This window comes from Galeopterus variegatus, unplaced genomic scaffold, assembly GCF_000696425.1.
Source record: "Galeopterus variegatus unplaced genomic scaffold, G_variegatus-3.0.2 Scaffold583, whole genome shotgun sequence".
In the NCBI taxonomy this organism is placed as follows: Eukaryota; Metazoa; Chordata; class Mammalia; order Dermoptera; family Cynocephalidae; genus Galeopterus; species Galeopterus variegatus.
This window is the reverse complement of record NW_007726694.1, coordinates 3,153-16,935: the sequence shown is the minus strand read 5'-3', so window position 1 is coordinate 16,935 and position 13,783 is coordinate 3,153. Positions and strand designations below refer to the sequence as shown.

The window sequence follows — 13,783 nt, the reverse complement described above, 5'->3', positions numbered from 1 at the left end:
TAGAGAAATTTAGATTGCCTCTTATTCCCATCCTATGGGATTGGAACCTAGCACCTGCTACCCAGCTTTGCCCATGCCTCCACTTACACTCAGCTCTCAGCATGCAGAGGGTGGCTGGGTCTGGAGACATAGCTGGATGTACAGCTGGACAGCTCCTGGTCCTTCCCCTCGCACCTGCCTCATCAGCTGTGGGCATGTGGTGGTATAAAACTGGTAGAATGTTGGCACTTGTCCATGAGTTGAATCCCTGTGCTCATGACTTTATGAGGTCAGGCCACTTGAGGACTGCCTGCCTCAAGTCCACAGCCAGGAGCACCCCTAATTCAGCCTTCTCTGGGAAGGTGGGTTCAGCCCCAGGTCCACACAAACTGCAGAAAAAATCCAAAGAGCAAGTCAGCAAAGACAGTTGTGGAAAAAACAGCTTATATACTGAGGAAGAAGTAATAAGAAACTGCATTTCTCCTGTCAGTGTTGTTAATAAATAATAATAATAAAGTAATGATAATGATAATGCTATTGAGCTCATGTTCAGGCATTGTGTTAAGAACTTTACACCCATAGGGCCGGCCCGGTGGCACACTGCTACAGTGCACTGCTTGGGAGCGCGGCGGCGCTCCCGCCGAGGGTTCAGATCCCACATACAGACCGGTTCCCGCTCACTGGCTGAGCGAGGTGCGGACGCAGCACCGAGGGTTGCGATCCCGTTGCCGGTCCCGGTCCGGTACGGGCGCAACACTGAGGGTTGCGATCCGTTGCCAGACACGAAAAAAGACAAAAAGGAAAAAAAAAAAAAAGAACTTTACACCCATTATATTATTTAATCCTCACAACATTCCCATGAGGAAGTATTATCCTCATTCTATAGGTGAGAAAGTTGAGGCGAAGGAAGGTTAAATATCACAACCAACTGGTTAAATATTAAGCCAACTAGTAAGTGGCTGGGTTGGTACAGTAATGACTGTGACTGCCTGTGCCAGGCTGGGAAACAGATCCCAGAGGCTGCAATAGCTGAGCCATCTTCATTCCAAAAGCAAGCAAGCCCTTGGCCCAACAGGCCTTCACATTCCCGAACCCCACTGCTTCCTCAGGTTAGTCTTGGTATCAGGTAAGAACCCAACCTAATCTGACTCCCTTGTTTGGCTGGTGGCTATGGCATCTGAAAATCTGAGTTCAATTTCCACCATTCAACTTCTCTGATGAACAGGTTTTGAAACCAAAGCACGGGGTCCTCACACAAAACTGCCAAGTGAGCAAGTGAACTTGGGACCTGCCTCCTGGGCTCCAGCCCACAAGCATATTCCTGGGAGGCAGCACTGGGTTGAACAAAGTTCTTACCACTTTTATGGCCTCAGGCTCCCACATGCCAAACTCTCCAGCATGTGTGTTTCCATGGATCACAAATGTCACAAATCTACCAGCAACTTCCCTGAAAGTTTGCTTTCCCTGCATCTCCGCTCTTCCCCAGGAGGCACACACTTTCCAGTGCACCCAGCAGGGGGCATCCTCACCCTTCCACTGCCTGCCCTGGCCCTGGGGGTGAATTGGCACACCGCCTGGTGTGCCCTCTACCCAGCTCAGCCCAGGAGCCCAATGCCACATTTCCCAAACTGGGAATTCATGTGATTTCCCTGATTTTCCCCATATCCACTCTATTATTATGTACATAATATTTTTCTTTGTCAACTCATGTTTTAAAAAACCTAAATGTATTTTTAAAAGAAAAAAGCCCCCTTTGATGAAGGTTTTCCTAGCTTGCCTTGCTGCCTGGATTTCGTGCATTTTTAGAGCTGGCTTTGCAGGATGTCAGGATGTGTACAGGAGAGTACAAGCCCCCATTGAAGCTATAGTTGGTGTCTCAAGAATGGTCCAGGCAGTTTCCGTTCCTGGGTAAAGATGAGTGAGGATTTGTTCTGTGGATTTCAGTCCAAGACTGAAAGGACCAGAGTGAGGACTCCTGAAATCCTTGAAATGAGCACAGGTGCCTGTCCATGTCCCTCTCCAGGTTGAGGGACAGGGAAGGCTTGTCTTTCCAGGCCCAAAGTGGAAAGATGGCTGATGGCTGCAGGACAGTCAAGAGGGAGGGACTTGGGTGTGGGACCAGTGTGGCTGCAGGTGACAGGTGCGGAAGCTTTGGGAAGGGGAGGGATTTCCCTTGCAAAATCCATTCAAACAGATAGAGAGGGAACCTGATCCCAGGGAGGGAACCAGAACCTCAGGACCTACTAGAGGGGTTCACATAGGGACCCAAGGCTAGAGGGAGGGAGAGAGGAGAGATGAAAGACATTGAGGGCTTAGGGCAAGGGGAGGAGGATGAGTTCTGGACGCTCAGAGGAGTTCTCCAGCTATTTCCAGGAGGCTCAGTCAGGCCTTGCTCCAGGCTCCATCCCTCTGGTCTTAGAATTGCTTTTCTGGGGATTATTTTGTGTTGGGAATCCCCTGAGCTCCAGTCCCCACTGGGCAGCTTACTAAGTCTTAATTCTCGATGAAGAGTATTCTTCCTCCAGCCCCCACCAGACCAGCTGGCAGAGGCAGTTCTAGGGCTTGGGTGAGGGTCTCAGGGGTGGTGAGTTGTCAGGGGTGGTACAGAGACCCGTGGTGGGACGTGGGGCAGAAGGCCAGGCCCTAAGAGGGGAAGGAAGTCATGGGTAGAGTTTCCTGCCTCCCCGGTGATAAGAGGAGCAGGTTAGGCAAGAGGAAGTGGGCTAGGGCTGAGCTGGGCTGGACTGGACTCCCTGGAACTGGGGCAGTGTGAGGGGCCAGAGCTGAGCCCTCCCTGGAGCAGCCCTCCTGCCCCAAGGGCTCTCACCCTGGCCCCTGCGTGTGGAGCCAGAGCTGAGGGAGGGCGCCTGGGGGGAGAGCTCAGTGGGGGCTGGTGGCAAGGGGCTGCCCAGAGCTGAGCGGAGCAGCAGCTGGTCAGCGGGCCCAGAGGAGCAAGGCCCCTGGTGGGTGAGGCCAGATGGCCTCACTTGTGCCTCATTTTCATGGGAAGGAAACACAGAAAGAGGAGCTCGGTGTTCAGCAAACTTTGCTTATTCAAAACACACAATCCCAGCTGGCCATGTCTCCACCCCTGCCTCCCACCTCCAGGGTGGTCCAAGTCTCTGGGAACAGACTCCCCCACTGTGGACCCTACCCCTGTGGAGGCCCCTTCCCCTAGTGAGCTCCTTGTGCCCTCCCCTCAGTCCAGACAACAGTACCCCCGTAGTCTCCATATCGATCTTCTCCAGCCCCCCAGGCCAAATCTGACCACAGACGACCCCTGAGACCAAGAAGCCCTGTTTCTAAGGAGGAGAGGCCTCATGACCCGCCTGCCAGTGGTGAGCAGCACAGAGAAGGAAGCCCTGGGCCGGAAGTGCTGAGGAGCTGGTGGGGGTGGGGGCTTCCAGGAGGGGGCCGGCCCCCCTGGGCAGGAGCAGTGACACAGTCCCCCACTGAGGCAGGGTGGGAGGAGGCTGATTTACAAGGCAGATGAGCCTCTGGCCAGAGCTCTCAGACCCACGTTCAGCCGCTGCCACCCCGTGGGCTATAAGAGCACCCAGACTTCCGGACCGGCTCCGGACTGATGGCATGTGAGCCCAGCTTGGCTCCCCCTCCTGCCCGCCTCCTTCCTTCCCTCCTCCCGCTCATCTGTGTCTGCCTAGCCTCTGCAAGGAGGGACGCCTGGCACCATGTCTCTGCTCAACCCTGTCCTGCTGCCCCCCAAGGTGAAGGTCTATCTGAGCCAAGGCGAGCGCTTCATCAAATGGGATGATGTGAGTGGGGCAGGGGCCTTGGGCTGCTGGGGGACTTCGCCCAGATGGGAAGGTTGGTTTATACCTCCTAGGACCCAGGCACCTGTGAATCTTGCCAGGCAGCTGACACCATTGTCCAGAAAAACAAACCTGGGCTGCTGGTTCTAAGCCTCTGTGTTGAGGTGTGAGAAGGGGTGGGCCTCCTGGGTGGTCACAGGAGGTAGTATTTTTGGGTCTGGATCTGTCCTCCCTCAAAGCCCCCAAGAAGAACAGGGAATTGTTGCTCCTGGCTTCAGCATTGGTGGGAGGAAAGCACGTCCCAGAGCTGAGGTGGGGCCAGAAGGAGAGGTGAGCTCCCAGCACAGACACTCTGCTTTTGCTCCAGCAGGGTGCCTAGACCCAGCTCCTTCTCCCCTCCCCACTGGGCACTGGCCAGGGAAGCCCAGCTCTCCCCTGAGCTGCTGTCGGGGAAGCCGCAAAAGCCCCCTGGATCCAAGTGAGAACTGGAGGCTTTTGCTCCTGGGCCTGGGCAGCGCTGACTTCTGCTTCCCCTTGCTGGGCTCAGCCTTGTCCCCTGACGCCTGCCTGTCTGCAGAAGGGAAGGCACGGTTTCGCCCTGCACCCATCTCTGCTGTGTCTGCTCCTTCCTAAACTGGGGCCTCTTCCCAGCTCCTGGTCCTGCTGGACCCTGAAAATGTTGCCATAGGTCAGGAATTCTCTTGGGTCAGGGAAAAGAACAATTTGGGGGACCCTGCCTGAAGGAGGCTTCCGGGTTGGCCCAGCATGAGAGTCAGAGTGCTGGGCTTGTCCCAGGAAGAGAAACGGAGGCTTGGTGGGGAAGGGGAGAGGGCCCCTGGGGCTAGCTTGTCCAGCCTGTGGATCGGATGAGTGGCTGGGCTAGGCTGAGGAGTCTGGTTGCCATGACTATGGGGAGGAGACTCTGTGGCAAGAGCTTCCTGCTTCCCTAGGAGTCATGGGATCTGTCTGACATGGTGGTAGCATGGAGGTGGCATGTCCCAGGAGCCTGTGGAATTAGGGAAGTGGCTCAGAATGAAAAGTGAAGTGGCCTCTCTCAGTTCCTCTGAGCAATGTGTATAACCTAACTGGTTAGAGGGTCACCAGGGGTGAGGACATGCTCTGTGACCTTCTCCCCAAGCTAGCGCCCGTTTACCTGGCTGCCCCTTCCCCTTCCCAGGGTAGGGCACTGCCTGTTCCCTGGATCCTGACTCTCAGGAATGTCCCAAGCCTCGTCACAGGGCACATGCACCTGTGAGACAGGGCTCTGCTCTCAGACTGCTCTTGGTCCAGTTAGCAGGTGATGCAAGTGAGTCATGCTACATTAAATAAGCACAGTGCATGGGATGCAGTTAAATCCCAATTTTAATTAGTCTCCCACAGCCCCTTTACAATGTATTTGGTGGGAGAAGTTACCCTTCTGGCCACCTGTGAGACAGGGCTCTGCTCTCAGACTGCTCTTGGTCCAGTTAGCAGGTGATGCAAGTGTGTCATGCTACATTAAATAAGCACAGTGCATGGGATGCAATTAAATCCCAATTTTAGTTAGTCTCCCACAGCCCCTTTACAATGTATTTGGTGGGAGAAGTTACCCTTCTGGCCATGGAAAGACACTCAGCAAGCCACAAGACACTACCTTGACTCTTGGGTAATAGTCCAATGGCCACTTTTCATCACAAAACCCTGTTTCAGAAACTATTTATAATAAAAACTCCAGCCTTAAGTTAGAATTACATCTTCTGCCCTTCTCCCTCTAGGAATGGCTTCGGGTGGGCTGCAGACCCTGTAGAAAGGGCCTGTGATGGGATTCCCTGCTTGTCCTCCTCCAGGCCCCTCTAGGGATGGGCTGCAGGGAGGGAGGTGGGAAGACAAAACTTTGAGGTAATAAAGTTTTTCTGGAATAGGTGCTGTCATAAACTGGCTCATGCTTTCTGAGCCTGGCAAAAGCTTAGAAGCTTATTCTTTCTCTGGTGGATATTTTTGAGGATTCTTGGGAGACCCTCCCCCTCAGCTGGGGATCTCTTTCTTGAGGTCTCCCTGACATCTCTATTTCAGGCGGTCACTCATTATTACTTCTTTGGCCCCTTGTTACCACTTTCAGCTTCCTGTGGCTTTGGACCCTTTGCCCCTCTCCCTCCCATGGGCCCACTCCAGACCTCAGCAAATACTCATGCATTTGCTGTCCCAACACACTCTGGGGTGCAGCTCATCCAACACACTAGCATCTCTGCTCTGCTTTGCACAGAGTCAGCCCATCTGTTGCCCACTCGGTTTCCTGGGTAGGAGTCCGACCCCAGTCTGTCATGCCCCACAACTGCAGGGATCACAAAAGCTCTCCAGGTAGAGCTGAATCCTCTCACTAGGCTTAAGGTTGTGGAATCAGTCACCCCCAACCCTCCCTTGGGGACGGAAGGGAACAGAGCTCACAACACAGCTTTCTTCAAAATTGGCTTCTTCACAAAATCTTCTTTCCCCCCGTACTCTAACCACCTCTGATCTGAGAAGCTTTTTTTGATCATTTTCTTTGTAAATTCTGCTGTTGGTCTGGTTTGCTATGCAGCAACTATCAAGCCTTGTTGGCAACTTCAATTTTAATGTCTTGTTGTATACACATATAAAGACCCTTAAAATAAAAGGTAGACTATGTGCTCTGTGAGCTGTTGGTCTGGTTTGCTATGCAGCAACTATCAAGCCTTGTTGGCAACTTCAATTTTAATGCCTTGTTATATACACATATAAAGACCCTTAAAATAAAAGGTAGACTATGTGTTCTGTGAGTGGAATGGGAATTTAGAAAGTGAGTCATTCATTGGTTCATCTGCTTGTTCAGCAAACACCAAGCTCAAGCACTAAGCACCAAGCTCACGGTCTAGCATAGGCTTGCTGCCCTGGGGTCCATGAGCCCCTGGGGACTTCCTGAGCGGGCTTCTAGGTCTATCAACAAGCCTGTGCTGCCCCCTCCCCGCCACTCCCCATTGTTACAGCATGTTTCAAGAGAGGCTTTTCAGAAATAATAAGGCTTGGGCTAGAACTTGAAGGTATTTCAGGCAGAGAAGACTTGGGTGCTCAGGTCTGGAGGTGGGAAGGCACTTGGTATGTTTACAGGACTGTTGGATGGATGGGGTGGGGCGTTCATGGAGGGGAGGACAGGGCACGTGGGAAGTTAGGTTGTGGCTGGATTGTGCTGGGCCTTGGATGCAGGTGCGGGAGTTTGGGCTCTCAGCTCTTGACATGTCTAGCTCTCCTGGGTGGAAGCAGGGAGAGACATTTTATCCCTTTGGTTGAGCCATGACCCTTGAGAACAGGCTGAGGTGGGGACCAAGTCCCTGCTTGCGGTCCAGAGGGAGAACCTCTATTTGGAGTTTAGAGGAAAAACCTCTTCTCTTCCAGAAATGGCATCTCTAATCCTCTATACCTCCCAGCTCTTAACTCTAGATAACAGGGAGATGCCTTCAGACTACTGGGACGGGAACATCCCAGGAAGAGGATGAACTCTGAGAGCCCTGGCCTGGACAAGGGAAGGTTGGCCTGAGGTCTCAGAACAGAGAGCTGACCCCTTCTCTCTGCAGGAAACTACAATAGCCTCTCCAGTTATCCTCCGTGTGGACCCCAAGGGCTATTATTTATACTGGACATATCAGAGTAAGGTGAGACAGCCCCTCCCCACCACGGCCCAGAGCTCCTGCTTAGCCATTGACTCCAGGCAGCCTCCGGGCAGTGCGGGGGTGGAGGCGCAGCTGCTGGGGAGTAGAAAATGACCTGGAAGGGTGTTTCTGGGGGCTCTCCTGTGGGCAGGGGCTGTTTGCTCTGGGAGGGAGGATGCAGTCACTCCAACCCATGGTTGCCTCAGGCCCAGATACTCTAGCCTTAGCATCCCTTGGAAGGTGAGAGAAAGGAACAAGAGCTGTTGCTGAAGGGTGATTCTCTGCCTGTGACTATGGGCTAACTTGAGGTCTCAGAAAGATCAGAGAAAGGCCTCAGCAGCGAGGCAGAAGGAAGGGAAGGGGCACCTGGGGAGAGTCCAGGATGGTGGAGGAGATAGCGCAGGCCACAGCCCCTGTGCCAGGAAAGGAATGGGCAGAGAGCAAGGGCGGAGGATCATGAGCAGGGAGAACCTGACTCGTGAGAAGGGAAGGTGGGGGTCCAGGCAGCCCCAGTCAGTCTTGGCATCTAACAGGGGCAGTCGGCCAAGGTTTGAAGGGGTGTGGAAGCTCCCTTCTCCTTGTTCTTCATTCTCGACCTGACCTTTTTATCCCACATATCCTCCTTGCTCCCACTGGGAGCCCCCCCTCCAGGAGATGGAGTTTCTGGATATCACCAGCATCCGGGACACCCGCTTTGGGAAGTTTGCCAAGATACCCAAGGTAGGGATGCCCAGTAGCAGCCCAGGCTCAGTGTGGTCACCAGCTCCATGAGGCAGGGGCAGCAGTCCCTGTGGGTGCAGGAAGCCTGATCTCTAGAACAAGGGGTTTCTGGGCTGGGCAGCAAGGATCTGGCACAGGGAATTGAGAATCTGGGAGGAGGCCAGCTCCTGCCCCTGGAGCACCTGAGACTGTCTGGGAGGTGTTGCTTACACCCCCACCCCCGGACTGGTTTGCCTACATTTGCCTAATGCTGGTAGGAAAATTGGAGGAAGGGACTGGTGGGAAGCAGGATTCCCTGAGTCTGGGAGCTAAGAATCCATGTTCAAACAAAACTGACAAACAAAATACACAGGACTCCCAGGCCCCACCGCCCTGATTAATCTCTTCCTGTGGGCCTCTCCTCCCCACTCCAGCCCCTGGAGTCAGAGATGCGGCGATGCTAGGCCTGTGCTTCCTAGGGTGTAGATGATGGGATTCTGCTCTAGTGGGCCACAGTTCAAGTGGCTGAGGGGAAGGACAGGGGAGGCCACATTGGACAGGGAGGCAGCACACCTCTGATTCTAATCATGTAACCACTTGCTGCAGAGCCAGAAGCTCCGGGATGTCTTCAACTTGGACTTTCCTGATAACAACTTCCTGCTGAAGACACTCACGGTGGTGTCTGGACCCGACATGGTGGACCTCACCTTCCACAACTTTGTCTCCTACAAGGAGAACGTGGGCAAGGTGCACAGGGGGCATCTGGCCTGCCTCTTGGCACCTGGGATATCCTGGACTTGCCAAGAGACACAGGTCTGGGAGGCAGGGTGGTTGGGGGCACCCTTGTGGTCAGAAGCCTGACCACTGTTCTCTGTGGTCCTGCAGGACTGGGCTCAGGATATACTGGCCCTGGTTAAGCACCCGCTGACGGCCAATGCCCCCCGCTGCACCTTCCTGGACAAAATGTAAGTGCCTTCATGGTCTAAGCCCATGGAGCAAGCGTGCCAGACCCAGGGCCATGACAGGCTGCTTTCTGCCCTTCCAGCCTGGTGAAGCTCCAGATGCAGCTCAATCCTGAAGGGAAGATTCCTGTGAAGAAGTGAGTCCCTCCAACTCCCACCCCATACTTTCTCCCAGCTCCCTGAAGCTCCCCGAAGCCTCCCCTCTCCAGGCCTGACTCCCATTTCTGCCTGCCACCTTTCTCTGCCCCTTCAGCTTTTTTCAGATGTTTCCTGCTGACCGCAAGCGCGTGGAAGCTGCTCTCAGTGCCTGCCATCTCGCAAAAGGCAAGGTGAGCAGTTCCCCACTCCTCATCCACCCCCAGTATTCTTACTCCCACCTGAGCTGGCTGTTACAGAGAGCAACTTGGCCAGGAATGGTGGTAGGTGGGGAGGGTGGAAATGACATCACAGTCCCAGTCAATAGCCCACAAGCCAATTAACTCCAGAGCCACTGGTTACTGATACCAGGCACAGAGGTGGAACCAGGGCAAGGGGGTGAGATGCTGGGTTCAGAGCAGGTCAGTCTGCATCCTGCACCCCTGGGTGGTGGTGGGGCTGGGCGCAGTGGTCGGTGGACTGTGCTCAGACCAGCAGCAGAAATGGTGTGCGTTCCCATTCTAGCCTTGGGAATGGAAGTTGAGAGTGAATGTTTTCAGCCTGGAGGAGTGAGGTAAGGTCAGCAGGGACAGGAGGCAGTCTGCAGGGATCTGAAAGCAGCAGGAAGGGACCAGTTCCACAGGGCCTGGGGGAGAGGAACAGAAACAAGAGTGGAAGCTTCCAGGATGCAGACTTCCGCTCACTACAGAAAAGCATTTTCTCCCTTTCTTCTCAGTGAAGTAATTAATTTTTCATTACAACTTGTAAGCATGGCCACCCCATGAGGGGCCTTTTGTGAATGATAAATAGGAGCCCGCTGGGCAGGTATGGCCCTGAGCCAGGGCCAGTGCCCTTGTGTAGGTCCCAGCCTGCCTCCATGGAGTATTTCTCCTGGCAAGAATTTGGAACATTATAAATAAATGAAACTAAGACCTTGTTGATCACCTGTCCACATGAAGGAGGAACATTCGCCCTGCAGTCACAGCCCTACAGAGTTGGCGACCCCCCGATGCAGGCCAGTCACAGGGGTTTCAGGCATGGGGTGAGGAGGGGAGGAGCGAGTTCTGCTGTGGTCCCTCCAGCCAGCACTCTTGCCTGTTGTCAGCACACACCCACCCTCCTTTTCTCCTGCCTCCTAAGCTCCCCCTGGACTATGTTCTCCTTATTTACCTGCTCTCCCAGCAGAAATCACTGACCCATCTTTGCTTGGGGCTGCAGCTGCAGAGGAAGAGAAGGGTTGGGGGAGATCCAGCCAGGCTCTCCTGCTCAGACTCTCTAAACTGAGACTGATGTTGGCTGTCCAGTGTGATCCTGAAAGACATTTAACAGTTTTGAGGGGGGATGGAATGCAAAGGCACAGAATCCCTCAATACCACTAATCTACTTCCTGTTTCTATTGCTATAGATTTGCTTATTCTGGACATTTCATGTAAATCGAGTCATACAATATGTATGCACAAAAGTAATTTTGATGAAGTCCAATTTAACTTTTTTTGTCCCTTGTACTTTTGTTGTCTCTGATTATTATTATTATTATTTTGACTGGTAAGGGGATTGTAACCCCTGGTTCCGTGTTGTCTGCACTACGCTCAGCCAGTGAGTGCACCAGCCATCCCTATATAGGATCTGAACCCGCGGCCTCGGCGCTACCAGCGCCGCACTCTCCCGAGTGAGCCACGGGGCCGGCCCTCTGATTATTATTTTTGAATTGTCTATTTCTCCCTTTAATTCTGTCCATTTTTGCTTCTCACATTTTGCTTACATTTTTGAATATTTACAATATTCAAATTGCTTCTTTCTGAAAATTTGCCCTCCACTTAAAAAAAAAAGTCAGCCCACTGCCGTGGCAAGCAACACTCCTTACTTCTGACCTCTTTTCCTCCTCCTTCTGCTTATTCTTAGTTCCAACCCTGACTCAGCCAAGGGACCAGCCATTGTCCCAAATCAGGGTCAAAGCTGACCAGCTAAGCATGCTCTCTGCTTGGCAAGCAGGGCCTTGACAAGTGGGTGCTCAGGGTGTCCTTGATGCTCCTCTGCCTTGAGCTTCCCTCTGACTGGGTCCCCTTGCCCAGGGCTGGGCCTAGCTTGTGGTTCTTAGTTCTGAGAAGGTAAGGGCAGGGGTGATAAGGTGACTATTCCCTCAGAATGATGCCATCAATCCTGAGGACTTCCCAGAATCTGTCTACAAGAGTTTCCTCATGAACCTCTGTCCTCGGCCGGAAATAGATGAGATCTTCACTTCCTAGTGAGCTTCTTGGGCTGGGCTGGACATGGGGAAGGGGTGGTGGCTAGCAGTCCCTCTTCACACCTGCCATGCTGGCAATCAGGAGGCTTCACTGGAGAAGGGGGTTGTCTGGGCCTCCAGGCACAAAGACAGGAACCAGTGCTCCTCTCTCTGCCTGCAGCCACGCTAAGGCCAAACCGTACATGACCAAGGAGCACCTGACCAAATTCATCAACCAGAAACAGCGGGACTCACGGCTCAACTCACTGCTGTTCCCACCAGCACGGCCTGACCAGGTGCAGGGACTCATCGAAAAGTATGAGCCCAGTGGCATCAACGTGCAGAGGGGTGAGGACTAAGGGAAGCCCTCAGTCACCATGGTCCTGTCCTGCCCTGGCAGCCGGGCTGCAGCCCTGACAGACATCCCTGGTTCCCCAGGCCAGCTGTCACCCGAGGGCATGGTCTGGTTTCTCTGTGGGCCAGAGAACAGCGTGCTGGCCCAGGAGAAGCTGCTGCTCCACCACGACATGACGCAGCCACTCAATCACTACTTCATCAACTCCTCACACAACACCTACCTGACAGGTGGGCTCTGGCACCTCATTGATGACCGCTCCTGCACCCTGAGTCCTCCGCAGGGGCTGCCCACATGCTGAGACCTTGCCAACAGTCCAGACCGTGATGGGGGGTGGGCGGCGCTGGACCGCCCTTGACTGATGTCCCAGCCCTCCCTCTGCTCCCGCTCAGCTGGCCAGTTCTCAGGCCTTTCTTCGGCTGAGATGTACCGGCAGGTGCTGCTGGCCGGCTGCCGTTGCGTGGAGCTAGACTGCTGGAAGGGGAAGCCCCCTGACGAGGAGCCCATCATCACCCATGGCTTCACCATGACCACAGACATCTTCTTCAAGGTGAGACTCTGGGTGTGGAGGCTGGGGGCAGTGACAGCAGGGAAGGGCCCTGGGCCAGAATTTTTGGGGGGTTGGGAGGAGTGAAACTAGAGGGGAGGAATAGCTAGAAGGCCTAGACTGGTGTGGGGAGTAGAGAGGATAGAGGGGATGGGGGCCAACAGTGACCATCCAGTTTTACGTGTGTATTGCAGCTGGGGAGTGGGGAAAGTTGCCGTCCAGGGAGGGGCACTCGAAGTATTAGCTTCCTCTCCACTGAGTCCCCTTCTCCTCCAGGAAGCAATTGAAGCTATTGCAGAAAGTGCCTTTAAGACCTCCCCCTATCCTGTCATCCTGTCATTTGAAAATCACGTGGACTCGTGCGTATCCAGGCCTTATTATTCACCTGGTCCCCAGTGTCCTTCCTGCAACTGTCCTCCCCGCACTGTCCCCAGCCTCTAGCCATCCCCTCCAGCTCTCTCCCAGGTCTCAATACAATCTCCTTGGGATTCCAGTTCTCCTGCCTGTGTCCGTGCCTCCCCAACCCCTCAGGCTCCTGATCTGGATCATCAAGGGCACAGAAGATGGATGAGAGGGTTGGGGCTGAGCTGCTGAGCCCTACCCCCACTTTTGCTCCCTGCAGTCCCCGCCAACAGGCTAAGATGGCTGAGTACTGCCGGATGATATTTGGGGACATGCTGCTCACAGAGCCCCTGGAAAAGTTTCCAGTGAGTGGTCTTTCCTGTGGGACATCTGGGCCTGGGGGCTGGGGTTATGGGACAGGGTGTGGACCAGGTTAGGGAGGGGGATGTCCCCAGAGAATGTGAGGATCATTTGGTTGGATTGTGGGGCTGGTATCCTGTTACTTACCATGTGTCAGGCCTGTGCTGGGCTTTGGGGCATGTTAGTGACTAACAAAGACATAGTCCCAACTGTCCTCCCCGCACTGTCCCCAGCCTCTAGCCATCCCCTCCAGCTCTCTCCCAGGTCTCAATACAATCTCCTTGGGATTCCAGTTCTCCTGCCTGTGTCCGTGCCTCCCCAACCCCTCAGGCTCCTGATCTGGATCATCAAGGGCACAGAAGATGGATGAGAGGGTTGGGGCTGAGCTGCTGAGCCCTACCCCCACTTTTGCTCCCTGCAGTCCCCGCCAACAGGCTAAGATGGCTGAGTACTGCCGGATGATATTTGGGGACATGCTGCTCACAGAGCCCCTGGAAAAGTTTCCAGTGAGTGGTCTTTCCTGTGGGACATCTGGGCCTGGGGGCTGGGGTTATGGGACAGGGTGTGGACCAGGTTAGGGAGGGGAATGTCCCCAGAGAATGTGAGGATCATTTGGTTGGATTGTGGGGCTGGTATCCTGTCACTTACCATGTGTCAGGCCTGTGCTGGGCTTTGGGGCATGTTAGTGACTAACAAAGACATAGTCCTTGCCCTCAGATTTGTTACCCTCTAGTGAAGAGACAGACAAGTAACCAGGCCATTACAACCC

At 54.1% G+C, this 13,783-nt stretch overlaps 1 protein-coding gene across 1 annotated transcript in view; it reads left to right on the top strand.

The window, feature by feature from the left end:
* The first annotated feature begins 3,668 nt into the window (after window positions 1-3,668).
* LOC103588545 (1-phosphatidylinositol 4,5-bisphosphate phosphodiesterase beta-2-like) overlaps window positions 3,669-13,783 on the top strand; it is a 13,022-nt gene continuing 2,907 nt past the window's right edge. The window contains exons 1-14 of the mRNA XM_008570255.1: window positions 3,669-3,752; window positions 7,316-7,393; window positions 8,042-8,110; window positions 8,696-8,836; window positions 8,975-9,054; window positions 9,135-9,188; window positions 9,305-9,380; window positions 11,331-11,431; window positions 11,592-11,758; window positions 11,849-11,995; window positions 12,158-12,315; window positions 12,589-12,671; window positions 12,935-13,019; window positions 13,449-13,587. Coding sequence (XP_008568477.1) covers window positions 3,669-3,752; window positions 7,316-7,393; window positions 8,042-8,110; window positions 8,696-8,836; window positions 8,975-9,054; window positions 9,135-9,188; window positions 9,305-9,380; window positions 11,331-11,431; window positions 11,592-11,758; window positions 11,849-11,995; window positions 12,158-12,315; window positions 12,589-12,671; window positions 12,935-13,019; window positions 13,449-13,587 — 1,462 coding nt within the window. The remainder of the gene's footprint in view (window positions 3,753-7,315; window positions 7,394-8,041; window positions 8,111-8,695; window positions 8,837-8,974; window positions 9,055-9,134; window positions 9,189-9,304; window positions 9,381-11,330; window positions 11,432-11,591; window positions 11,759-11,848; window positions 11,996-12,157; window positions 12,316-12,588; window positions 12,672-12,934; window positions 13,020-13,448; window positions 13,588-13,783) is intronic.